This window comes from Momordica charantia (genome assembly GCF_013281855.1).
Source record: "Momordica charantia cultivar OHB3-1 chromosome 11 unlocalized genomic scaffold, Mcharantia_2.0 BLBB01000011.1, whole genome shotgun sequence".
NCBI lineage: Eukaryota > Viridiplantae > Streptophyta > Magnoliopsida > Cucurbitales > Cucurbitaceae > Momordica > Momordica charantia.
In genome coordinates this window covers 3,672,470-3,698,177 of record NW_028275159.1, presented here as the reverse complement: position 1 = coordinate 3,698,177, position 25,708 = coordinate 3,672,470, and the positions used below count along the sequence as shown (strand labels likewise).

Below are 25,708 nucleotides of genomic sequence, written 5' to 3'. Positions count from 1 at the left end.
TCAATTTTAATGTAACATAAAAAAAGAGTAATGTAGTTTTTTTTAAGTACGAACTCAACTTTTTAGTCAAAAATAAAAATTTACAAGTCGTGAGATTATATTTTTAATTAAAACATTTGAAGAATGTTTTTCTCTTTTTTTTTTTTTTTGGCAAATGTTAAGTAGTAAGGAAAAGGACCAAACAAAATAAATACTACAAATTAAAGAATGAGTATGAACAATAACAAGACCGGAGAGAAGATCGGAAGAAAAATACAATATTTTCTCTATTTCTCATATTTGATATTTGGAGAGAAGAATATTGTCCATCTTAAAGGTAAAACATAATTACATGTATGAATAAATTATTGCTTCTTATTAGAAAGAGAAATTGGTGGGTCAGATTCTTCAAACGCTTTTTTGTTCGGCTTTAAGTTTAGCCAGGGGTTTGTTTATCCAGAGAATTAATATCAACGAGAAATTGAGAACAGCTATAAAACAAACACAGTTCAAATCCATACAAAAGTATTGTATTGATTTCTTCGATTTAATGAGGCGCCGGTCATCCGAAGTTAGGAGTATTTCACTTCGTCGAATTTTGATTCGCTTGATTTCGTTAATGTTCGTCCCAATGGCGTTGTTCCGGTAAGCCAATCTTTGATTTCAGTCTCGTTATACCAGGATTTCAACAACCTTGATTCTCTGTTTTTATTTCTGTAATGGTATGCCCTCCACCTGTTCGACAAAATGCTGCAATGAAGTTTCAGGCCATGGCAGAGTTGCTTCCTCCGTAAGTTCATGAAGTGATTTTGTAGCCATGATTCTGGCGCATAAACTTTCTCAGAGGTTGTTCATCCCTCGCCTAAACCATCTTAACAACACGAGATATGGAGCTTTGCATTCAAATCCGATGCTATATCACAGCGCAGAGAACTCCTCCGCCGATCAAGAGCTGTTACCCTCCGAATGGTACGAGAATGCGTATCGGAAGATACAGAAACTGAGCTGCTCACTGAAGAATGTGGATTTGATCGACGGACGCCTCGTTAATGTTGTCGATGATTCAACCATTTTCGATGAGCGTATTGAACAGAGAATGCGTGCTTTTAAGTCCCTCGTAAGAGTCTTCGTTGGTTCTCCATCGGCCCGGAGGAGAGTAACAGAAACTATGATGGCTGAATCGTCTACTACAAATTGCCAGCCACCGTGGTGCTTCGGAAATTCAAGTGAAAGAGAGCCAATGGTTGTTGATTCACTCACCAAGATCAGCAACTTCCTCAACGTCTCTGCCCAACAAAGGAAATTGGTGCGCCACACTATATGCCCACAGGTTCGGTCTAATCACCATGAAACTCAAAAAGTTAAACTAGTAGTAACATGAATGCATCGAAGAAATTCAAAGTTTGGACATACTAATGTAACATCATGATAAATTACTAGTTCGAAAAATTAAGTGGATTAGTTGTTGTTTGTTTGATTTTTAGTTAAATTACGGATTTGATTCTCATCGTTTGAGCGCTATGTATGATTTGTTAGAAGTTTTAGTTTTGTCTCCATGGCTTTAAAAGTTTCATTTTGGTTAAACTATAAACGGTTTTCTAATTGTCCTTGTTCCTGACATATTGTAACGTAACATGTTTTGTGTTTGTCAAATGTGAGTTTAAAGTTGAGCAAAAAGTAGGAGGAAACGGGTGGGTTTTTGGGTAGGTAATAGATGGTTTAAGAAAAATTTGTACGGTGTAATCAAGAGACTAAATTGAAACTTTTAACACGGTAGAGACCAAATTTGTAATCTAATCATAAGTAGTTATATATATATTTGTTGACAGGTCACGCAGCATCACATTTGGACTGGTGCATTGGATCATATGCTGAAAGAGTTGAAACTGGAGTTGGATCCACTGGCTCATCAATCAACCAACAACAAAGGGATCAAAATGGGGCAGCAGATAGTTTCAAGTTGCCTCAAGTTTTTGGATGATGCCACCAACTCAAACGCTCACTTCACCTCATGGATGCGGCCAGCGCCATCACAACCCGTTGTCGATCCATCCGCATCGCCGAGATGGGAAGACATGCTTGAGATGTTCGACGATCTGATCGGCTCTTTAAAAGGCGAAAAGCCTCTCCTCCGTCACGTGGCGAAGCTGGAGGTGATGAAAGAGGGGCTCTCCCAGATCAAAGATGTGCTGAGCGATCATAAAAGCATTGGACACAAAGAATCCAAGCACCAAGAAAGCCTGGTGCAAAGGAAGCTTTCAAAGACACTGGGCCACTCTTCCAGGTGCTTATTCACTCTCTTAATGTTCTATCTTTGGGGGCATATTAGGGATATTGAAGTGGATTTTTGTGGTGGGGTTTTGAAGGATGTTGAGAATGAGAAGTTCTGGTTGGTTATGGGGAGGATTTTGAGTTGTGATGAGGAGAAAATGGTGTGGAATGGGGTGAAGCAGCTTGATAGAGCAATGGGAGTTTTTAAATTTGTTTGGGAAACAGCTGGAATGAAGGGTGGATTGGAATTGCAAGGCCATTTATGGAGTGTTGGGGCTCAGCAAAGGCAGCTTAGTTATAAAGGAAATGCTTATATATTACATGACATCACTTTATAACCCAAAAATCTCCCAATTATTGGTTGTTTTTCATTACTTTTGTGCTTCAGAAAGCAGATAACTACTTTCAAGATCGAGTAAGAAATGAGTTTTTAGAAGTAATGAGTGAAACATTTTTTACTTGTTTGGTAATGTTTTCGCTTCTAACTTTTGAGAAATATGAGCATTTTATTCCAGGTGGGTGGTGGAGTAGTAGGTTTGTGCCCGAATGGGGATATTCCCTCCCAAGTTCGAGCCTTGCGGGGCACGTAGTCAGACCTTCCCTCTCTATTTAGGGACACCTCCTAGTTATAGGGATCCAACTGGCTAAGCCACACGACATCAATTCTGTGTTATAAAAAAGAAACATGAACTTTTTGTAACGGATCATGTTCTTAGACTTTCACTTTTAAGAAAGCGTTTCTTGTCTCAAAATTTTGGAAACAATAGAATCAAGTTTCTTGTTTTTCCCTAGAGTTTTTACTTTTTTTTTTCAAAACATATATAAAAGTATTATTTTATCATTTTTATCCTATAAAATTCATAATAAATATCAAATATTAAATAAACATAAAAAAATGATGTAATTTAAAAACATGAATTTTCCATATAAAACTCTTTACTTTTTAAAATTTAAAATTTTAGAGATGAATAGTAAAAAGAAAAAATAATAAAAACAATTAATGAATAGTAAAAAAAATAATAAAAATAATTATTAAACCAATTGTATTTTTCTGGATGGAATAAGAAATGAGAAACAATAAATAGAAATATTGGATTCCGAAGTACTTTTGATCATATAATCAAATATTATTAAAATTTTGAAAAGTACTTTTAATTAGTTAAAAATAATTTATGTAATTTTGAAAGTCATACCAAATACTTTTTTTAGGCAAACGTACCTAATACTTGATGGAACAGAAATATCCATACTACTTTTCGGATGATATTTTTTATTTTTTTGAAAATGACTTTCCGGAGTTCTTCTCATCAAAATTTTGTAGGTTTAGAACCTTCACTCCCCGTCATTAAATTACAATAATAATAATTATTATTATTATCATCCTGCTAAGTTTACCATTTGACGTTATATTTGCAATATTTTTTTAATAATAGGCTTGTTTTCAAAAGTTTATTTCCAATTTACGAATATAGCCTACTTCCAAATAAAATAAAGGGAGTCGTTTACGTGTGCGCATCAAACGGCGTCGTTTCAGAGAGGTTTATCATCTTGCCGTCTTGATATTGGTTGAATTCGGGGTCTGTAGACAAAGTGAGGAGCGATGGCTTTCTCGGCGACGGTGAAGGCACCGGAGGCGCTTCCATGTTCGCCGTCGATTTCCGGCAGAGATAGTTTCCTCTTTCGCCGACAGTTTCCATCCAATTTTACTCTTCCGCGTCGCCCTCCGTCTCGTCTCACACTCTCTCTTACATTTGCTCGCCGTCGGAATCAGAAATCAGCCTTCAGTTCGTCTTCATCGTCTTCGAAGAAAAAGAAGGTAAGACTTGTATGATATGATGTTCGTTCTATTTTGAGTGTTTGTGTTGCATTGACATGATCATGGAATTGAGCTTATCCGAAACTTTAAAGTCTGCTACTCTGCTCATCTTCGCAGAGAAATTCATTTCCGAAAGAAGCTAGAGACAAGGAGGAAAATGAGGAGGATGTAGATGGGGATGCTCTCGAGGCGTTGTTTAGTCTACTGGAAGAAGATCTCAAGAATGATGAGCTTTCACTGGATGATGATGATGGTGAAGGGGATGAATTTAGCGAAGAAGATCTTGCCAAACTTGAACGTGAGCTAGGGTTAGCACTTGGGATCGATGATGAAGAAGAAGAAGAAGCAGAAGAAGAAGCAGAAGAAGAAGTAGAAGATCTCGGGGATAAGGAAGAAGTGGAAATGACTGTAAAACTTAAGAACTGGCAACTTCGACGATTAGCCTCGGCTTTGAAAAAGGGCCGCCGTAAAACTAGCGTGAGTTTTTTTCTAACAAGTCGTAATGCACTTCATGCAACATTCTGGCAAACTAGAAAATGCGTAATTGTGTTCTTCGGTAACTCTCTTCAATATAGCTACCAGAAACCTTTCGTTTTCATTGCGATTGAATAAGAAATTGAAACGGATTTGTTATTCAGCTATAGTTATGTGATGAAAGTGCATTTCGAAAAACACAGAAACTGTTTGAACCAATTCGGTTTGGTATAAGACGCACTTCCCCAGTGTAATGTTTGATTTGCAGATCAAGAGTCTTGCTAAATGCTAATGCATTTTTTACTTTGCAAGATTATCTTACTTTATGCCATCCATTCATCTTGCTAAATGCTCTGATGCATTGTTTACTTTGCAGATCAAGAGTCTTGCTGCCGAGCTTTGTCTCGATAGGGCTATCGTACTCGATTTGCTTCGTGAACCACCACCGAATCTTCTGATGTTGAGTGCTACTCTATCAGACACTCCCACACCATCGGTTCCAGAAACTAAAACCATACAAACTACTGATGAAGAACCCATAGTAGATACTACAGAAGAGGCAGAAGTGATGAAGGGGCCTGTTCATGTCATGCAGCAGAGCTGGATTGTTCAAAAGAGACTGAAGAAGGTTCAATTAGAAACTCTTGAAAGAGTGTATAGAAGAACAAAGCGGCCCACTGTAAGTATAGTTTCCTACGCCAGTTATGAATCAAAAAATGTTCATGAAATCTTTGCATTCTGAGTATCTGACTCCTATGCCAGTTTTCTGTGGAAAAGAATTTGAATCATAAGTTAAAACTATAAGTAGGGATCATATTGTCTTTGATAAAATGTGTTCAATGATCATGAGTATCAAATTTCACAGAGTGAGATGTGTATGAACGAGATATCCGAGGATGCTAGATAATTATGTTTAGAAGTTAATAAATGCCTGAGATTCGATGTTTACGTTTATATCTTGGTTTTTTATATATATGAACGTATGAAATTAGTTAAACAAATCAATTTGCTGTAAATACAACAATGATAGGCCAGGGCCATTCCCACCAATTTTGTGATATCTTAGAGATCATCATTTGAAATACCAAGTATTCTACAAGTTCATGCAGCCCAATGTCAAGGGCTTGGGGTTTCTTAGTCATACTGACTTCGATGTCTCAAGTTCAAATCTTTTAGTGAACTTAATACCAAAAATCTCTCTCAGGTTTGGGCTTTTGGGTGGGGCGGGTGCCCCCTGGGTATAGAGGAGCAAAATTTCAACTACCCGTATTCTACAAGTTCACGATGAGAACTCATTGAGTCCTAGGCAGAAAGGGCTTCGCATAGGGACCAGTTCTATTTTATTGATGAATTACATAACTAAGGGAGAAATATGAGAGCTTCCCAGCTCTCCACTTACCTCACTAACAACTTAGCCAAAAAATACCTCTCTCTCCTACTGCCAATATATAAACACACAAAATACCCAAAACAACCCTTTCGATAACTAACTTGGGCCCATCGGCATCCCCCCAAGTTCCTCGCAATCCTCACGCACCCTCTTCTTCCTGGCATACACATTCCGGATGGAGGTCTATCATCTTCATTGAGGATTTAAGACACTGAAAGAAAAAGCAGACATGAACCGTTTGATTCTCTAAGCAAGCTGGTTTTGAGTTATTCTTTTTGTTCTTCTTTTCTCGTCTCTTAAGTCACCGAAATTCTCCTTTCGTGTCTTTTCTTGTTTCTGATCCTCTCTTTGCAACCTAACTTGTGTCTTTTAACATCCTTTTACAGAATTCAATGATTAGTAGCATCGTCCAAGTAACAAATCTGCCCCGCAAAAGAATAGTGAAATGGTTTGAAGACGAGAGAGCTGAAGAAGGGGTTCCTGATCAACGCCTGCCTTATGATCCATCTGCTCCTAAATCTGCCTGATCTTCTTCATCTACCAATCCCCTAAAACGGTTAGCTTCTTTTCTACTCTCCATCTTGATTTGTGCTTTTGGCAATGATTTGAATATGAATGTACTTAAATCCCACGTTTCATATTGTTATTAGTTCGTGAAAAGGTGGCTCTGGGTTGGATGCCGAACGCGGTGTTAGGAATATGACTTGGTTTGGACTTGCGATTATGAGAGTGATGGTCATTGAAGAACTTATTTACACTTGCCGTCTTGTTAACTATATATTTAATGGGGATGGAAATATTGTGATGATGACTTTGAAAATTGACAATTTTGATCATTTAATTTTATTTGTAATCTATTTTTTCTATCATAATTTAAATCCAATACTATGCACAATATATTTTTTATTGAAATGTAATCATGATTTAAAGTAGAGACTAAAATGGTTACTTTTGAGATCAACAAATATTTTTCAACAGAATTGAAATAAGCTATTGAAAATAATATAGGGATCAAGATGAACATTTTGAAAGTATATGGATTGAAACGAGCATTTTGAAAGTACATGAATTAAGTTGAATGCAATGGACTAAAACACTATTTTAAATTAATTTTTTTTTCATGATTGAATTGAAAGTATATATATTTGTTTTTATTTTTATTTTTCATTTGTTTGACAATTTTGAGCACATTCCTGAGAATTACGGTTTAGGAAAGTTAGAAGTGTTATGATATTATTAAATAATGTGATCAGTTTTATTTATTTTTCATTTTTTAGTTTATTGATATGTGGGATCGAGAATTGGAGCTTCTAATTTTTAGTGATATAAGTCTTGATCAATTAAAATATATTCGGGCGATAATTAATACGACACTTCTAGGTTATATCTTACGAAGATCCCTGTAGATGTGAAATACCTGCCTATAATAATAAATTAGTGGGACTTATTTTATTGATGGCACCATTCATGTTAAGAATAATATTTTCCAAAATAGTATGAAGCATGTAATTGGTGATTTTTGTTTAAAAAATATATATCTGTATGATTTGAAATTATAACCTCTTAATTATTAAAATTAAGTATTAATCAGCACGGAACTAAGTAAATGTTGGTATATATATATATTATTTTTTTAATTATTTATAAGTGTAGGCTTAAAACATTTATATTTTTCATTAATAAATAAATAATTAGACTACTAGGTCCTTTGACTTTTAGAATGTTTAATAATTAATTATTTATAAAGTTAAAGTAAATATTTTTATCATTGATGTTATTTTTTCATCGATTATAATGTATGAATGATGTGATATTTAAAATGTGCATACATATGTTAACACAGGACGTGCATTAATTTTTTTTTTTGACCGTGACTGTATTGGTTGATTCGATATTTAAAGATTAGAATAGATATTGATAAAAGCTCAAATAAAAATATCTATTACTATTTAAAAAGACAATGATTTAATTCTCTAGTTGAAATGGACTCGTTGACTAAAATGAAATTTATGTTGATCCGCATATCTCAAATTCGTACCTAAATCATACGGCTCCAACATACTCCACGTTTCCACTTTTACGACCTTTGATTGACCTCGCTTCGTAAAGCTCATCTTCCTCCACGTTGCTACTTTACTAACCGTCAGATTGAAAACAAAATCAACGGCTAGATTCAACTTAAACCAACTCGCTGTCCTATCTATATATGCACTGTTACCGAACTCATCCCGCTCTTTTTTAGTTTTCCTTTTCTTTTTAAGCAACGTCTTTGTCTCGTTTTTCTATCGCATCAATTTTTTCGGTGTTGATTATTCGCCGGCGCAATGCAGGAACGATCCGCCGCCGCCGCCGCCAATCCGATTGCTGCTGGTCGTCTGCGCTCGAGCAGCGAGCGATCATCGAGCTCTGCCTTCCAACTTGAACGTGAAATTAAAGAAGGTTCGATTCCCTTTCGTTTTCTTTACGATCTCTCGTGTTCAATATTTCTTTTGAAAACATTGTACGAAGTGTTATCGGATATCGTTAGCAGTAATTTTTTTTGTTCTGTTCTTCTGATTGATCGGAGAAGAGTTTCGTTTTGGAAAACTTTATCGTCCTTCTTCTCTGGAGATATTGCAACGACTCTGTATCGGATTCTGAACTCCTTCCAGTTTGACAGTTTCTCCTTTAGGATTATCCTTCTTGGTTCAAGCTTCTGAAGTTTTGTTGTAGTAGGACCGTATAATGCTACTCTTAGCTCTCTCTCTCTCTCTCTCAGTTTCTTAAATTTCCGGGAATCGCATCTCGATTTGTGTATTTGAGGCAGAATTACGTTTTGATTTATTTTTTTATGCGAAGATATAGGAGTAGACAGCGATGAGGAGGAGATCAGCAGAGTGCCGCAGATCTGCGGCAACTCTGCCTCCGCCGGCGGCACTTCAGCGTCTGGTAAAGCCCGGGCCCAATCCGCTGGATCAGACGGCCCTAGGAGTAGGGGACGAAGCGCCGCTGACAAAGAAAGCAAAAGGCTTAAGAGGTAAGGCTAGAATGGGGACCAAAGTATCGTACGCCTAATTGCCGTTTTGTTCAGCCGTATCGTATGTGTGGAGGGAGTGCTGCATGTCATTTTTGTGACACGTTTCATCTCTCTCTCTTTAAGATTGTTAAGAAACAGAGTTTCAGCCCAGCAAGCAAGGGAGAGGAAAAAGGCGTATCTAAATGAATTGGAAATTAGAGCAACGAACTTGGAGAAAAGGAACTCCGAGCTTGAAGAAAAGCTGTCCACGTTACAGAATGAAAATCAGATGCTTAGACAAGTACGTCAACCCCCACTTCTTTACCCTTTTTTTTTGCTCTTTTATGCACATGATCATAACGTCTTCAAACCCATCACATTGATATATTGTCATTTATGTAATCTGATTAGCTTCATACTTACTCATTTTCCTTAAGTGGGAAACCATCTATCCTTAGCCATGAAGTGTCAAATCTTTAATCTCCTAAGCATATACTATTGGACGATGACATTTATTAGATAAATTATTGCTGGGCAGTTGGCCTATCCTTTAGACTTCCCCTCTCTCCTCCATTTATGAATGGTTTATTGTTTAGCGCACATTGAAATGCTTAATTTCAATTTTATATTAGTGTTTCATTCTTATTATTTATTTTTTCGATACTAAGTTCGAAATACACAATTTTTTAATTGAAAATACATGTCTTAATCAATTGAGTTAGGATTAAGTTGAATTATATTAGTGTTCGTTACTTCAATATTTAGTATTAGAAATAGTAATAAGATGCGTTTTTTTTTTACCCACTAGAATATAGTTCAATTGGTGAAGATACTAAATATTTTCATGGTAAAGAACCAGGCTCAATGAATCAAGGAAAAAAGATGGAATGGAAAGTAACTAGCTATCTTGTATTTTTTTTCCTAATATTCGTGAGTGTCCGGATCAGCTCGCGCACAGTTGAACTAATCTCAAGAGACTATCGTCTGATCCTATTACATTTGATTGTTTAAGTAACTCATAGGATATTAAATCTTAAGTAGGTGGTCACCGTAGTCTGAACTCATTCTCTCTAAGCCTAGACTATTTATATTGGCCCTTATCGATCACTCGACCATATCATGATGGTTAACTAACCACCTTTTAGTATTGAACCTTAAAAAATCCCCAAGAAAAGTAGGCTCACAAACAATAAATCCTAACTAAAAATAATGGGATGGATTAGAAAATGTTATTAGCTAAACAATACATATGGATATATTATTTTAAAGAGAACCATCGAAGGAGGGTTTTAAACAATCATCGTAGTTTATAAACAAAACATAGAATATGTTTGTTTGTGGTCTCCTTGTGGAAAATACTCACTTACACGGTTACACTATAAGAGTTCTTTGACATATATATTATTATTTTCTAATTCAACAACATGTGGAGACACAAATTTAAACCTTTAATTTTATATATCTATTAGCTAACAAATTTTAAAATAATTTACTTCTTTTCTTTGAGTGCAACTAGATTCACTTAATTAACTATGAGGAAATTATAGACCCATTAACCGATGTTATATATAGCCTGTAGGAGCTCCTATTAATAGGTGGGTAGGCAAATATTGTTCGTGGTGATTTATTTGATACTTGGTAGGTTGGTAGGGACCATGCACAAACAATAAATGTCAATTGCTTTGCTTATTGTTTCCGTTTTAATTATGATGAAATGTCAATTGCTTTGCTATATATTGTTTCCATTTTCCATTTGAGTTGTGAGGAATGGAGAATATAGATAATCATCTCCTAGTCCACAAAAATTTATTTCTAGACTACGTTTTGCTCTCAAGGTCTTTTCTATATCTATACATGGAAGACTTTTCTATTGCTTAAGATGTTTCTATTTTCGCTCTCCTTGCAATTGTTTCTAGCTCCATCATATATTGCAAGCTTGTCTGGATATGAAAGTTTCCTTATTTTATTCACTCACTTTTAACTTTCGAGGATTCCATCTACACAGTGTAAGAATGATATAGTTCATACATAGTATTTACGTTACGATAATATCTACTCGCTTAAATGTTATCATAATTTCTATTACGCTTTTAGTTGCACTCTTAAAATGTTCTTACGATGATCCATTTAGTCATACTTGTGTATTCTTATCCACAATTCTAATCTTTACTCTTGATAGAATTTCATCGTTATGTTACTTTGCGTGATCATACAGATACTAAAGAATACGACGACCAATAAGAGAAGTGACGGTGATGCTGCCAATGCCAATGAATCTATATAGTTGAAATTTGTAGCATGTACAAGATAACATTTAATAGCTAGAAGGGAATGAAAAAATCAAAGTAGTAAATAACGTTATCAACTAGAAAGGGATGAAAAGTTTAAAATAGTGTTTATTTGGATAAATTATTTAACATGACTGACACAATAGTTGATAATTTTATAATTGTTGGATGTATGATAGAGAAAGTGAAAAATGCTTTTTATCACGCATTTAATGGTTAAAAAAAGAAATATTAAATATAATTGTGAAAGTTGGATTCTTATATATTTAAAGAAATAAAAAAAAGAAGTTGGAAGACTATGAATTAGCATATATGTGGTTATGATTTGACAATTAGGATTTTTTAAATTGATTTGAGAATGAAGATAGACATTTAACCATTTGTTGTTAAATTATTGTGGTAGAAATAAAATGTTTATTGGTTCCATTAATAATTACTAAAATGTTTACTTTTTCTTTGAGATGTGATAAATTTGTTTGTTAGTGACTTAATTATCTATTAATATTTCACAAAATCATTTTTCAAATTATTAGTCGAATTTCAAAATTAAATATAACAATTTAAGTAAGTTCAAAACAATTCAGACGAGGTAAATAATTTTGTCCCGAACAAGCAAATGCAAACTGGGTTCTCTTTTTTTCCTTCATTTTGCACCTTTTATTTTTTTTCCTTTTTAGAAGCAATGGAGATTTGCTTCTTAAATTATTAACTTCCATTTATAATTATTTTTCCAAGAAAAAAAAGGTTAAATTCAATTTTTAAAGTACTCAAGAAAAAAGAATGTAATTTTTAAAGATTTCGCAGGAGGTCCAAGTTTTAAATATTAAACTTTCAACTTTAAGAAAATGCTGATGTTTTCATTAAAAATGTTGATAAATATTTATGAAAAAATTAAATTAAAAAATTCATAGAAATGTAGTAAATGAAATAAACATTTCACCCCTAAAATATCATGGGTTAGTCATTGATTTAATACTTAGCAATTAATATATTAGATTAATTGCTTAAGTATTTTAATTAATATTTTTTATCAATAAGTCAAGAATGTAAGTTAATAAACATATAAAACAAAAACTAAAATTGGAGTGGAGGAATTTTTAAAATTTTAAATTCAGAAATATAATTACAATTTCAAACTTTCAAAATTAATTAATGACAATATAAGTTACTTTATAATTTTAACCTAAATTTTATTTTTATCCCCGCCAAAAAGGAACCCCCCAATCTCGTCGCGGAGTCTCGGTGGCATCGAAGGGGGGATGATAAGATCCCCGTAAACGCGGTTTCAACCACCAGTAAAAACACGCCACATCAACTCAAAACCTGCTTTTGCAGACATAACGGTCGATCAAGAGTCAAAGTTTGGTCAAACCTCTCAATATATTTTCAATTATTTTATACTTCCTCTTCTAATAAGATTTTCTCATAAAAAATTTGCTGCACCTTTTTCGAAAAGGAGAATAATTGAAAGGAAAAAAGGAAAAAAAAGGAAAAAAAGGTCTGATTCCAGAAATATATCCAGCACGATCTGATTAGTTCACTCTCATGCTCCCGCCATTTCCTTTGCGCTTCACGGATCGGGTAAGCTTTCGCTCTCTCAACTCGCTATGCTTCTTGTTCTGCTCTAGAGATTCCGAATCTTGGTGTTTCGATCAGATCCATTTCCTGTATTTTCAATTAGTGCTTTCAGTTTTCGCTTTAATTCGTCGTCGACTTGTTTCTCCTGGATGCTGCGTGCTTCGATGGATTTGGATGCGAAATTAGCTCGATCTTTATTTCTTCTGCTGTCCTTCTATGATCTGAATTCTCAACGAGCTGTTTGTAGATGTAATCTGTGTATCTTTTGTGCTTATTTTAGATTTTTTTGTTGTTTAGTCTGGAAGACTTGGAAGTCCAATGCGTATGATGGTTGAGATGTTATTGTTTAATCGTCCGTGTTGCTGTTTTTATGTCTTCTTATTTATGGCGGTCTGGCATGGGATTGGATAGCCATGGGGAGTTCATTTACTCTGTTACTCCCGCTCATGCTTCACGTTTTTGCCGCAGTGGATCCAAATCCAACCATCTCGTTTTGGTTTTTCATGTTCTTTCAAGAACGAAGTTCATTGAAGAGAAGTAGTTTGTGATGAGTATTAATTGAAATAAAAAAAATTGTCTCTCTTGCACTTTGTTTTTGTGTTTCGGAAAGAGTAGATTTTGAGGTGGGTTACAGATTTGTGGTGTTTTCTATAGGATTAAAAACCGATATTTATGGGAGCTTTGTAGAGAGAGCTAAACGAGGACTGGGTGCTCTGCTCTTTCCCAAGGATGCAAGACCTTAGAGCCAAAATCAAAATTGCTGTTCTTATAACTGCGACTGTATGGATCAGCCTTGCTGCTACATATGAAATTCTAAAGCCAATTTCTAATGGTTGCATTATGACGTACATGTATCCAACATACATTCCAATTTCCTCACCGGTTGGCTTGTCGTCAGAAAAATATGGGGTGTATTTGTATCACGAAGGATGGAAAAAGATTGATTTCAAGGAGCATCTTAAGAAACTTAGTGGAGTTCCAGTCCTTTTCATTCCAGGAAATGGAGGTAGCTACAAGCAGGCAAGGTCTTCTTCTTCCTTTTCTGTTTCTTCTTTTATAATATAGATTTCTCTGACCTTTCATTTCCATTATGTATTTGATTTAAAGTCAGAAATCAATTGTACATTTTCCTTCTTTTCCTAATTTGTAAATAGTAGTTATGCTTTTCGTTTGAAAACTTTTTTAATTACAGGTGCGATCCTTGGCATCAGAATCTGATAGGGCTTATCAAGGAGGCCCACTTGAACACACTTTTTATCAGGAGGCTTCCATAGGTAAGGTAGAGAGTGAGACAGGCACTAATTTGGCTGGCATGCAGTTGCCTGACCACTACATACGTAGATTGGATTGGTTTGCAGTGGATCTTGAAGGCGAACACTCTGCTATGGACGGTGGGATACTTGAAGAACATGCAGAATATGTAGTACATGCCATCCACAGGGTATCACTCTTAAAAAGTTTTGTAGTTTAGTTGTCTTTGTCTAATATATTGCACCATATTCAAGATTTCTTTTCCTCTTTTCCACCAAGGTAAGAGGGGAGGGTGAATGAGTGTGATATATGGTAGGAAGGAATATCGTTCCACATTCTCTCATTGCTCATTCCTATCTCTTTCCTCGTGCAGGAATATTGCAAAGCATTTTCTTTTGTTCATTCTATTTCAATCTGTTTAAAAAAATAATATAATGGTTTTGTGGTGTGGGTTTGCCCAACAAGTCTTTTGTTAAATTTCTCCACTTCATTACCAATTTACTATGTTACGCGTGCAGATCCTAGATCAGTACAAAGAATCTTTTGATGCCCGAGCAAAAGAAGGTGCTGCTGACTCTGCAAGTTTGCCTAGAAGTGTGATATTGGTTGGCCACTCTATGGGTGGGTTTGTTGCAAGAGCTGCAGTCGTGCATCCTAGACTTAGAAAATCGGCTGTTGAAACAGTTCTTACACTTTCTAGCCCTCACCAGTGAGTTACTGTCTTGATGCTTTGAAAACTTTTAATTTGTTAATTTTGTGCTTCATCTGTTTTTCACATGTTATTCAGATCACCTCCTCTAGCGTTGCAACCATCTTTGGGTCGGTACTTCACCCGTGTAAATCAGGAGTGGAGGAAGGGCTATGAGGTTCAAATAACCCGAAGTGGGTATTATGCATCTGATCCTCTGCTTTCACACGTTGTTGTAGTTTCAATTTCCGGCGGCTATCATGATTATCAGGTACATTTGCATCGTTTCTTCTTTGCCAATTAACGCAATGTGGGACCTCTGTCTTAATTAAACTACATTTCAAAGCCTTTTATGTACTAGTAAAAGGATAATATTTTTCTCGTGCATATTTGGCTTGAATACACAGACCGTAGCATCTAACTTTCTACTTTGTTGAAGGTCTATGGCCTTCATATATTTATTGGGTGAAAGAAAATGTAGGAGACTAAAAAATACCAAAATAAATTCCTGTGATTGAGTTCGTTTCTCTCAATTTATCAACTAAGATTGGGGGTTTTGTTTGATTCCTCTTTTTAGGCAGGGTTTTTATTTTTCCATCTCCTTGGCCTTGAGGTTATTCTTCTCACTTTCTCATTTTAATGAAAGTTTATTGGGCCATGTGGATAAGTTTTCAGTTATTAAGATTGGGATGGAATAATGATTCTTTTTTGGAAGAATACATGGGTGATGTCAGGCTGTCAGCTTTTTGAGTTGCAATTTTCAATTTTATTTAGTTCAGCAGAAACTTTTATATGTTTTTGGAGTCTCGAGACGTGAAAACTTAGTCTTTGAGAATTTTGGCCAGAATAAATCTGTCAGAGGAAGACTTCGAGGAATTTAGAGGTTTATTGGAGTTATTGGAATTATAGGAAGGTATCTCTCTTTCTTCTAGAGCTGATAAAAGAATTTGGCATGTTAATCTTACTAGGAGTTTAGAGGTAATATTTTGGCCGCAGAGTAGTGTTTTTCACTACTAACTCGGTTATGATAAATTTAATCATCTACCAATATTTTAATACTCCTTCTCACTTGTGAGCTTGGAGATTTGCACAAGATATAACAAGTGGTTATCAATATTAATTTAGGAGGAGAGGAAATGATATTATGGGGTCAAACGCAAGGCATCTTGCTCTAGTACCATGTTAAATCACCGTTGAATCCAAAAGTTTAAGATGACGCGTTATGAAAATTTTTATCATCCATTGATATTTTAACAAGTAGAAAACTTTAGGAGATGGATGTATTTTTGGGATTTGATTAATTTCTTAGAGCTCTTGTGGTGTATACAGTATACTTTCTTGATTGTTCTGTAATTATAAGAACTTATTTTCTATTCTGCAAAATAGAAAATCTTTATTAAGGTTTTTGCTTTAGAGTATTATGTTTCTTATTCCTTTATTGTTTTTTTCCTTTCCTTTTGGAGGGGGGTGAGGAGAGATATTACGATAAATTCAATATGTTCAATGCATGTTGATAGTTCCATCCTTGTCTATAGGTGAGGTCAAAGTTAGAATCTCTGGATGGGATTGTTCCTCCTACACATGGCTTTATGATCAGCAGTACAGGTGTAAAAAATGTGTGGTTATCAATGGAACATCAGGCAATTTTGTGGTGTAATCAATTAGTTATACAGGTGAGCAAAATTTATCTTCAACTTTGAAAGTTTAAGCTGTCTTGAGACTGTTCTGAAATTTTTCCTTTTGGCTAGGTGTCACACACCCTTCTTAGTTTGATAGACTCCAATACAGGCCAACCATTTTTGGCCACTCAAGAAAGACTCTCTATATTGACCAGAATGCTCCATAGTGGAATACCGCAGAGTTTCAATTGGAAGACCCAATCACACAGTTCTCAGCAATCAGCACATCTTCCTGCTAAAAACGTGGAGGTCGCATCTGGTAGTTTGTTATATTCTTTTTGTGTCTGCGCATTAAAGTTGCTGCTTATGCTCTTTATAAAATTATATTCCAATGGATGGATAAAATTATTAGTTTGCATCCATCTATATGAGAGCTCTTTGTTCTCTCGCGTTGGATCTGTGGCAATAAATTTGAAGAAAAAATCAGCATCGATGTTTAATGGATTCATTAGCTTTTCAAGTTTTGATATATGCAAAGTTGTCTAATACAACCTCTGTATTTAGAAGAATTATAGCAGGGATATTATATTGCAGGATCTGTGGTTCTCTCTCGAGATGCATGTCCTAAAAACATTCATTGGAGTGACGATGGCCTAGAGAGGGACCTATATATTCAGACGAGTACTGTCACTGTTCTAGCCATGGATGGTCGTAGGCGGTGGTTGGACTTGGAGAAACTGGTTAGCTTCAGTAATGATTACATCTGCAATCTTGAGAATTTTGACCCAACATGTTATTGTTTCATTTTTTCATGAGATAATAGATTCCCATTGTGGCCAGTCCTATGTGGCCTTAGTCACCAAATATCTACAATATCAAGCTTTAGGATTTTGTTTATCTAACTTCATAGATTTTTCTATCGCTCAATAAGATTAAATTTGAGGGGATTTCCCCCTTCAAAATTTCATCCAAGTTGACACTATTTTATCAATCTTCCCTCCCGTTAGTTGACATTATTCCATGTATAGTTTCTAACTTTTTGTTCTCTGTAGGGGTCAACTGGCAAAAGCCACTTTATATTTGTAACGAACCTGTTACCATGTTCTGGGGTCAGACTTCATCTTTGGCCCGAAAAGGGAAAGTCTGCTGGGTTACCTTTAAGTAAAAGGGTTCTTGAAGTGACCTCAAAGATGGTGCAAATTCCTTCAGGACCAGCACCGAGACAGGTACTAGTTTTGTTTATGCAGTGGATCTTTCTCTTTTTCTGACATCTTTTTGCTCCTGGACCAGATGTATGAAGGTTTAGGATTTAATTCATTCATTGATCTGTGCTGCTATGCTTGTTAGATTGAACCTGGGAGTCAGACTGAGCAAGCTCCTCCTTCTGCTGTATTGATGTTGGGACCTGAGGATATGCATGGCTTCAGATTTCTTACAATTTCTGTTGCACCTCGACCGGTATTGATCCTCACTTACTGTAAATTAGATTTTCACTTTCTACTTCCATAAAATGAATTAGCCATTTATAGTTTCCCTCTCTACTACAAAAGTTTCCGAAGTGTTGTTTGCTTGATTTACTTTTTCTTCTTACAGATTTAGGTTGGAATGCTTACAACCTAAAAATGTTGGTTTCTTCTTTAAAAAATTTTATAGTGTGTGAATTCTACTTTCCTTTTTATAAAATTAGTTACTTAAAAGCGAAATCAGAAATATGTAAGAATTAGTGCCATGTATTATAACTATTTGATGGTCAGACTGTTTCAGGCAGACCTCCACCTGCAGTTTCCATGGCAGTTGGGCAATTCTTTAATCCTGATGCAGGGAGGAAAGAAATATCACCTTGGTCAATGCTTCTTTCCAAGTACCATAATGATGTAAGTACCGCATGAAGTTGCTTTTTTAAGTGCTCCAAAATTTTAGAATAGTCTCTCACTTAGTATCAACTTGATGACTGGATTGTTTGTAAATTAATTATTGTGTAGGACATGTTTATGAAGGAGGATCATTCTCTGGTGTTGAACTTATCATTCCCAATTAGCTTAGGACTTCTCCCAGTTACCTTGCATCTTGAAACAACAGGTTGTGGAATTAAGAATTCTGAACTACCAGATGATGAAGCTGGTGATGTCGACAACAGTAGTGAGTTGAATACTTTATTGGATGTATTCTGTAATATTTTTCATGTATCTTTGAAATGTAATTTGTATTCTGTAATATTTTGGATTCTAACTATCCCATACGTCTTAATTGTTTATGAAAAATATTACAGAATACAATTTTTTTTGGTTATCATTTCTGCTTGTCATTTTGCATTCTAGCCATCCCATAAGTCTTAATTGTTGCTAAATGCTATGAGAGCCATTTTTGGGGAGGTCAAAAGAGTTAGCATAGTCTCTACAGGAGAGGAAGGAGTGGAGTTCATTTGGGAGAATTGGGTTCTTCTTTCTCCTGGATTGCTGCACATAAGTAATTAAGTAACCATGACCTTTTCTTGATTAGTGGCAATTGGAGTTTCCATAATTGTAAATTTCATTTGAAAGGACAAAACAATTTCCCAAGTGTTTTCGGCGCTCTTGATTGTAAAAGTGGACATATTATGAAAATAAAATTACGGAAGAAACTAGCATCCATTTGAAATATTTTTTATTTTATTTTTTGATATGAAACTTTCAGAACATTTCATAAACTATCGAAAGACAGAAGGTTACAAGCAAAGGGCTGGGGCAGAGGCAACCCCTCCCAAAGAAGCTAAACAAACTCTTTCCAATTGTTCATGAACAAGGAAAGGTTGTAATTACAAAAAAGATCTTTTATTAATTTTCAATTTGTTGTGTTAATAGTCTAAATATCATGGTATAAATTTCGTATTCATATCATTGGTGATAATTTAGGATCATGTGTTTCTCAACTTAGTTTAGGGTTTAGACTTTGGCAATGCTCTTGTTATCATGACTACAAACTTTTGTTAGGTGTTTTATTTTGCTTTAAAGTGAAAGCATTACACGTATAATGGTGCAGGTCATTTGGTTTACCTACTTAGTTCTAGCTGTTTTATTTGCCTCTGAGACCCATCATGGATTTGTGAAAGGAAATCCGTATAATTGAGTGTTAGGACGGAGAGCTTAAATGACGTTAGAATGTTCTTATTCATCCTCCCTGTTTCACTTTCTTCAAAATTCAGGACTGTGTAGACTGCGTTGTTTTCCACCTGTAGCACTTGCTTGGGACGACATATCTGGTCTTCATATTTTCCCCAATCTTCAGAGTGAGACAATTCTTGTTGATTCTGCACCAGCACTATGGAGTTCTAGTGCAGGATCAGAGAAAACAAGCGTTCTATTGTTGGTATGAAGTTTCTTCTAGAATTATGCTTCCATTTGTTCTTATGTAATAATAATCTGAAAATTTGATCTTGTTAACTCCTTTCATCTCTACAGGTAGATCCTCACTGTTCGTACAAAACAAGCATTGTTGTCTCTCTCAGTGCAGCTGCTGGGAGATTTTTGCTTTTATATAATTCACAGGTACAAGCTTATTAATTTCCAAAAATATTGTACTTGCTTATTTCTATAGCCAACTATATGTTTCACATTATTCCCGAGTCAATGGAAAGTGCTACGTATATTTATTTTATTTTTATGCTTCATACTTTATGTTTTATGATGTTTCCTTCTCTCCTGCATTGGACAAGTTCTTATACACATTCATCAAAAAGATTGGAACCTTGTGAATCCAATGGAACTGTGTTTGGTTAACGTTTTGACTATGTTGTGATGGCTATATGCTCCTGTGAGGTATCTATGGGAAGAAATGACTGGAACGTTTTATGCTTGTGTTCTGAAGGTTTTAGCTGTTACTTCTCCAAGCATAAATCAGTCCATTCTCAAAGAAGTAGAAATCTTTTGATAAGTCTAATTATAATATTTATATTTGTTAAGCGTGTAATTGCAGGAGGCTAAGGTCGATGTTTCACTCATCATGCTGTTATATATTCAATTTATTACTATACTAGAGCAGATTTAATATTGAACCAACTCTCTAACATTTGGCTACAAGTACGCTTTTACTGAGCCATTAAAATCATGGATGAATTTTACACTAGTGGCCTTTGGTACCTACAATTTTATTTATTTAGATTTATATTTTATTTAAATGTCGATGGACCCAATAATACTCTTCATTTAGTCTTAATTTTCAATTGGTATGTTTTTCACCTGCTTCTCTTCTGTCATTCTTCCTCCCTTCTGAGTTTATGATATGCTTTTGAACCCTTCCCTCTCTTTTTCTCTCATATGCTTGTATAAGATTTATTGTATGTATTCTAAGTATTTTTAAAAATCTTACATTATGCATTATTTTCTTGCAGATAGTTGGGTTTTGTATTGTTGTTATTTTTTTTGCACTGATGCGGCAAGCGCAAGCATGGAATCATGATTTTCCTGTACCTTCAATGCTGACAGCTGTAGAGTCCAACTTGAGAATACCATTCCCATTTTTTTATTTGGTCCTTGTACCTATTTTACTCTCTTTGTTCCTTTCACTTTTAACTTCTCAACCGTTACCTCCTCTGGCTATCTTCACCACAGTCTCAGTGGTCTGTTATTCATTTGCAAATGCTACTGTCATTACTCTGATTTTGGTATCCCAGCTGATATTCTATGCAATGGCGGTTGTGCATGTTTTCATCAAGACAAGGTCAGATTGTTACGCCATTTTACTATTCACAAAACTTGAATACTAATTGAATAGACGATGTCTTGACCATCTTCTTATAGAGGAAACTTCTCAACCAAACTACTTTAAAGGTGATGTCAGTGCGGTAAACAACTATTGGTATTAAATAATCAGAGATCATTGGCTGCACTATGCAGACATTTTAGTGGTCTCTATCATGGTTTTAAACCTTCATTTTTGACAATAGTAGTCAAGTTATTTTTCAGGTTACAAATGCCATTTATGTGTTAATTACCAAAATTCCAACTATTATTTTGCATTTACAATTTAAAAGTACTAACTAAAAATATGTACCATGTAATACTTTCTTCTACTTCACAATTTTGAACCTTTTTCCTAGATATTTTGGGCTGTTCTTGTTCGAGGGGAATGGGTTTGGTTCAACCTGAATTATTTGGTTATTTATCTTATTTGGCGAGCATATTAGCCATAGTTTTGAATGCCTATTACTGCTCATGTGCCTGAATGATTGACTGACCATGTTTCAGGTGGCAAGTGTTGGAAGGAAATTTCAGCTTTGTACTGTTTAGGTTGTTTAGCAAAATATTTTCGCATTTTCAATCATCAAAGGTATGCTTTTATCCGTGATTGTAAATGCAGTTAAGAATTTACACTTCAGAGTACACTTGAACTAGATCCACGCTAGACAAACTAGACCATGTTCACTCAGTTGTTGTCATCTTTTCTCCAAGTAATATTGTGTAGTGTGCTTCACTCAAGTTGTTCGACAACTATAATGTTCATTTTCCTTTACTCGTATTGTTGTAAACTTCAGAGTGAACTAAACAATCATTTTCATGTAGGCTTTCAAATCTTCTCATTAAGCAGTATTATGCCTAAAAAAAGTGTTCGCCCATCCTAGATCTGTTGCCTTAAGAAACTATGCTGTCAATGACATGGCCTACCATATATGTGAATAACTCTACCATGTTAATGCTTGAAAAATGGCTTGTTTTGAAATTTTTGCTTTTCATATTTAACGAGAGAATCCAATTCTGAGAAGCATAGAAGTCCCTTATTGTCCATTACCTCTATTTCAATAGTGTAAGGTTATGAGCTGTTGATTGCCAATTTGATCTATTGTCTAACCCACTCATTTTATATTAGGTCGTAAGAGTGTTGGGAGTCAATCCGTCACTGGCTACTGCACTTTCTGCTATTACCATGGCATGCTTTATTCATCCAGCAATGGGATTGTTTTTACTACTCGTTTTCCATGCTTTCTGTTGTCACAATGCCCTATCCAGGTACTTTTTTTCTTTTTATTACTGTTGCTGTCTTCTGATAGGAATGTTATTATTTGGATAGAAGATAGGGATATATTATTAGGAGCAACGGTATATTAGTTATTAGCAAAGGATTTGTTATAAATAGAGTGGGTGGGATGAGCCTGAAAGTAGGCAATTGTTTATTTGTCCGAGGCTTGAGTTAGAATGCTCGGGTTCCAAGTACCTCAAATAGTTATGAAGTTATTGTATTTCTTTTATCTTTTCATCTTTCAGTACTAGTCATTTGGGTTATATCATTTTATGGGGGAAAAAAGAGATTACTTTGTTGTACAAGTAGAAACAGAGTTAATAAGCATTACACCAGCTGTTTCCTATATAATCAAGGCCATATGGTAGCAAACTGTGAAACTTTTTAGTTTTTACTACGCTGTTCCTAAGTTTTGTTCCATGTTTTTGGATCAGTTTTTTGACAGCTTCCTTTTGCAGCCATGTACGAAGCAAAAAATTACAAGTTGGAAATGGTTCTCAGTCCACATTTCCATTGCATGATAAAGTGAACTTGAAGGATTCTATTGAAGACAACATTTCAACCAGTCCTGGCACTTCAAAAAGTTTCGGGGAGACTCAATTAGAGATATTCCATCATTGTCATGGCTTATTGATCTTGCATCTTGTTGCAGCGGTTATGTTTGCACCTTCACTTGTCGCTTGGTTGCAGGTATGATTACGAAAATAAAATGTTTGCCCGAAATCTGTTTCACAATATATTCTATTTTTTTAATTGCAATATCAAAAATTCAAAAGCACTGCCACTTTATACGCATGACATAGCTCCTCTTTGACGCCATCTAGAAAGTAAGAAAAACACTGAGCCTTTGCATCCATTTTATCGATCTTGTATTTATGGTTATTTTCTATTTAAGTGGAGAGAGAACAAAAGACCATTATTTGCTACATGACAGCAATTTTGTTCGTATGAATCGCATGGTCGATTTCCCAAGTTTTTGGAGTATCCTCCATCCCCCTCTCTAAAGAAAAACAGCTTTAGTTATTCCACTATGCATTTAGCTATCTTGTTGGTTTTCACATTGCCTATTTTTCGGGGTTGCAGAGGATAGGGACGAACCAAGGCTTTCCATGGTTGCTGGATTCTTTTCTTTGCACTGGAGCCATCCTCCATGGTATCTGCAATTCAAAACCCGAGTTCAATTCCTATTCATTTTCTTTCTTCGGTTTCTCGCGAAATGAAGTCAGACTGGATTTCATCTATTTAGCTGCTGGATATTATGCCTATATGTGTAGCCTGGCTTTAGCTCCATATAAAGTCTTTTACGCCATGGCCACAATAGGAGCTATTTCGTTTGCCTTGAGAATTTTACAGAGGAGGAACAGGGAGAAGGGAGAGCCCCATTTTGGCGGTCGAAAGCACTCTCACAGACACTGAGAACAATGACAGATATCAGCCTGAGTTTAAGAACTGGCACTACGCCAGTTGCGCTAGTTTCTTGGTTCTCGAAAAATAGTGAGATTCATCACGGTTTTTGCTGCCAAAACTCGCCGTAGATGGCGTGTAATTGCAAGATAGGGTGAGAACTAGTCCTCATGAGTCGTACAAGGCTGAGCCATTTTTTCCACTTGGCCATGCCTGCTCATACTTTTTAAGACACATTTTAGTTGTATTTTGTTCTGATACCAATGTGAGGAGAGTTTACTAGATTCGCGGCTCAACAGGTAGCTAACTCGACTGTATACCATAGGACGTTACAAAGCTGATGTTGGCATGGATCAAGAGGTACACGATTTGTTTCGTTTTTCGAAAACTCGAACATTAGCTTCGAATTACTGCTTTTTTGTGGAAGTGCATTTGATCAGCTTTTTTGTGGAAGTGCATTTGATCAGTCAAGATGAGACAATGATCTTTTTTTTCCTCATAGCGTCGTTACATGTCCAGTTTCATAAAATGTTTGCAACTTCTTTGTGGTAAATGTGTGATTGTCGTATCCTAAACTTATAATTTTGGTCTCTTGAGCAGAATGAAGATGTGCATTGGCGGCATGTGTTTAAACAAATTTTAAAAGGAAAAAACAATGTGGCTTCTTTGTTGTTATGTTGTCATTTTCAGTCTCTCTCTCTTCTATCATTGTCTCAACTGTCGGTCCTCTGCTAAAAAAAATCTCTTATAGAGAGAATAAAGGAAGAAAGGGATATAGGTAGCGTACATGGTTTTTTTTACCCACTTGAAAATATCGGTTGGTTGGTTCTTCTATCTTAATGAGACCGAATAAAATGGACAACTAACCCAACCTGACCTAACTCTTATATTTTTGGTCGAGTTTGGTTGGATCATTGGGTTGTAACATGATAGGCGACGAATGGCAAACAACAACAATGGATAAGTTTATAGCTTATAGCTTATGAAGGATGAGACTCGAGACTGAGAGAGATGAGGGTGAGACTGTGGAAGAGATGAGAGTGAGATATGATGGGATGAGAGATGAGAGTGAGTCGTGGAGATCTAAAATTGTGAAATCCTAAAACATAATATATAAATATATATATATATATATATATATATCCTAATCCAACCCAATCTTTACGGTTTGTGTTGGGTCAGATTCTTCGAGTTACTAGATAGATCTTTTATATTAACCTTATGTAAAGGAATGACAATTACATTTACATGTCATTTATCTATGTAATTTTTAAGGCTGAAATAAAGGAGAAAATATGTGTTTAATATAAATTAGGGGTATTGGTAAGTCGACTTTTAGTCGATCCAACTTGCCCATTAGTTTGAACTTAGAAATCAAGCACTGAATTGACTGTCAAAAACCAATTTACCAAAACAAATTGAACTGATCGGATTCAACAAAACTAATCCTAAAAAAAACTAATTGATTTTGATATGTTGTTTTGGTTGCTTTAACAAATTGAAAGTACAAACTATTATATAAAAATGAATAGTGGGCCATATGTTGCAATAACAATGGGTGATAATTATAAATGATAATTGCAGACAGCATTTAAAAAAATTACATCGATTATCCTCTTTAGCAACTATCAAAGGTGTCATTTTATGATTTAGAAAAATAAAAAACTTCACCCAACTCAAGCCTATAGGCATCGATTTATCTAACTATTTAGGATTAATTACAATTATTACTATAATATGTTATAATTTAATATCAATCTAATCTAAAATTTTAATATACACACATACATACACACACTCTTAGTTTAATAATGTAGGAATGAGAATTTGAACAACTAACATTTAAGATATATGTATAATTCATTGCTATGCTTACGTTGACAAGTTCATGTATCATCAAGTGAAAGCTAAATTTTTTTAGTACAACAATTTGGGGATATGAGGATCAAACTTCCGACTTCCAA

General features: G+C 35.2%; 4 protein-coding genes across 12 annotated transcripts; all 4 read left to right on the top strand.

Annotated features, from left to right (window-relative positions):
• The first annotated feature begins 209 nt into the window (after window positions 1-209).
• Window positions 210-2,720, top strand: LOC111010055 (exosome complex exonuclease). Of its 3 annotated transcripts, none has more exons than XM_022283362.2 (3): window positions 210-624; window positions 747-1,309; window positions 1,809-2,720. In XM_022283362.2, the coding sequence occupies exons 2-3, from the start codon at window positions 797-799 to the stop codon at window positions 2,586-2,588; spliced, it is 1,293 nt and encodes a 430-aa protein (XP_022139054.1). In that variant the 5' UTR covers window positions 210-624; window positions 747-796; the 3' UTR covers window positions 2,589-2,720. The 3 variants fall into 3 exon arrangements, with proteins under 3 accessions (XP_022139054.1, XP_022139045.1, XP_022139027.1); XM_022283353.2 differs by having other exon boundaries at window positions 211-624; window positions 741-1,309; XM_022283335.2 differs by having other exon boundaries at window positions 211-1,309.
• A 1,053-nt stretch (window positions 2,721-3,773) lies between these two features.
• Window positions 3,774-6,825, top strand: OCP3 (overexpressor of cationic peroxidase 3). The gene is made up of 5 exons (XM_022283380.2): window positions 3,774-4,066; window positions 4,184-4,543; window positions 4,917-5,219; window positions 6,317-6,486; window positions 6,581-6,825. The coding sequence occupies exons 1-4, from the start codon at window positions 3,851-3,853 to the stop codon at window positions 6,455-6,457; spliced, it is 1,020 nt and encodes a 339-aa protein (XP_022139072.1). The 5' UTR covers window positions 3,774-3,850; the 3' UTR covers window positions 6,458-6,486; window positions 6,581-6,825.
• Window positions 6,826-8,162: 1,337 nt separating this feature from the next.
• On the top strand, window positions 8,163-11,417 carry LOC111012541 (transcription factor HY5). 2 transcript variants are annotated; one of them, XM_022286829.2, is made up of 4 exons: window positions 8,163-8,369; window positions 8,769-8,946; window positions 9,085-9,226; window positions 11,141-11,417. In XM_022286829.2, the coding sequence occupies exons 1-4, from the start codon at window positions 8,255-8,257 to the stop codon at window positions 11,207-11,209; spliced, it is 504 nt and encodes a 167-aa protein (XP_022142521.1). In that variant the 5' UTR covers window positions 8,163-8,254; the 3' UTR covers window positions 11,210-11,417. The 2 variants fall into 2 exon arrangements, with proteins under 2 accessions (XP_022142521.1, XP_022142438.1); XM_022286746.2 differs by having other exon boundaries at window positions 8,166-8,369; window positions 9,070-9,226.
• Window positions 11,418-12,470: 1,053 nt separating this feature from the next.
• Window positions 12,471-24,238, top strand: LOC111019107 (phosphatidylinositol deacylase). 6 transcript variants are annotated; one of them, XM_088119488.1, is made up of 19 exons: window positions 12,471-12,794; window positions 13,479-13,811; window positions 13,984-14,232; window positions 14,561-14,751; window positions 14,830-15,001; window positions 16,266-16,403; window positions 16,479-16,668; window positions 16,944-17,089; window positions 17,402-17,575; window positions 17,697-17,807; window positions 18,104-18,223; window positions 18,332-18,488; window positions 19,531-19,694; window positions 19,787-19,873; window positions 20,716-21,044; window positions 21,572-21,653; window positions 22,191-22,330; window positions 22,799-23,030; window positions 23,424-24,238. In XM_088119488.1, exons 1-19 carry the CDS (start codon window positions 12,759-12,761, stop codon window positions 23,754-23,756), a joined length of 3,384 nt encoding a protein of 1,127 aa, XP_087975614.1. In that variant the 5' UTR covers window positions 12,471-12,758; the 3' UTR covers window positions 23,757-24,238. The 6 variants fall into 6 exon arrangements, with proteins under 6 accessions (XP_087975614.1, XP_087975615.1, XP_022151126.1 ...); XM_088119489.1 differs by having other exon boundaries at window positions 12,472-12,794; window positions 13,089-13,811; XM_022295434.2 differs by having other exon boundaries at window positions 12,473-12,794; window positions 13,446-13,811.
• Window positions 24,239-25,708: the final 1,470 nt, after the last annotated feature.

What these genes read in the sequence shown, in the direction of transcription:
- LOC111010055 (XM_022283362.2), top strand. Translation starts at nt 797, where the DNA reads ATGATTCTGGCGCATAAACTTTCTCAGAGGTTGTTCATCCCTCGCCTA. An exon ending in GCCACACTATATGCCCACAG is followed by an intron (nt 1,310 to 1,808) that starts GTTCGGTCTAAT and finishes ATTTGTTGACAG; the next exon opens with GTCACGCAGCATCACATTTG.
- LOC111012541 (XM_022286746.2), top strand. Translation starts at nt 8,255, where the DNA reads ATGCAGGAACGATCCGCCGCCGCCGCCGCCAATCCGATTGCTGCTGGT. An exon ending in TGAACGTGAAATTAAAGAAG is followed by an intron (nt 8,370 to 8,768) that starts GTTCGATTCCCT and finishes TTTTATGCGAAG; the next exon opens with ATATAGGAGTAGACAGCGAT. An exon ending in GAAAGCAAAAGGCTTAAGAG is followed by an intron (nt 8,947 to 9,069) that starts GTAAGGCTAGAA and finishes TCTCTCTTTAAG; the next exon opens with ATTGTTAAGAAACAGAGTTT.
- OCP3 (XM_022283380.2), top strand. Translation starts at nt 3,851, where the DNA reads ATGGCTTTCTCGGCGACGGTGAAGGCACCGGAGGCGCTTCCATGTTCG. An exon ending in AGGGCCGCCGTAAAACTAGC is followed by an intron (nt 4,544 to 4,916) that starts GTGAGTTTTTTT and finishes TTTACTTTGCAG; the next exon opens with ATCAAGAGTCTTGCTGCCGA. An exon ending in GAAGAACAAAGCGGCCCACT is followed by an intron (nt 5,220 to 6,316) that starts GTAAGTATAGTT and finishes ATCCTTTTACAG; the next exon opens with AATTCAATGATTAGTAGCAT.
- LOC111019107 (XM_088119488.1), top strand. Translation starts at nt 12,759, where the DNA reads ATGCTCCCGCCATTTCCTTTGCGCTTCACGGATCGG. An exon ending in CAGGACCAGCACCGAGACAG is followed by an intron (nt 17,576 to 17,696) that starts GTACTAGTTTTG and finishes TATGCTTGTTAG; the next exon opens with ATTGAACCTGGGAGTCAGAC. An exon ending in CATGTTTTCATCAAGACAAG is followed by an intron (nt 21,045 to 21,571) that starts GTCAGATTGTTA and finishes ACCATGTTTCAG; the next exon opens with GTGGCAAGTGTTGGAAGGAA.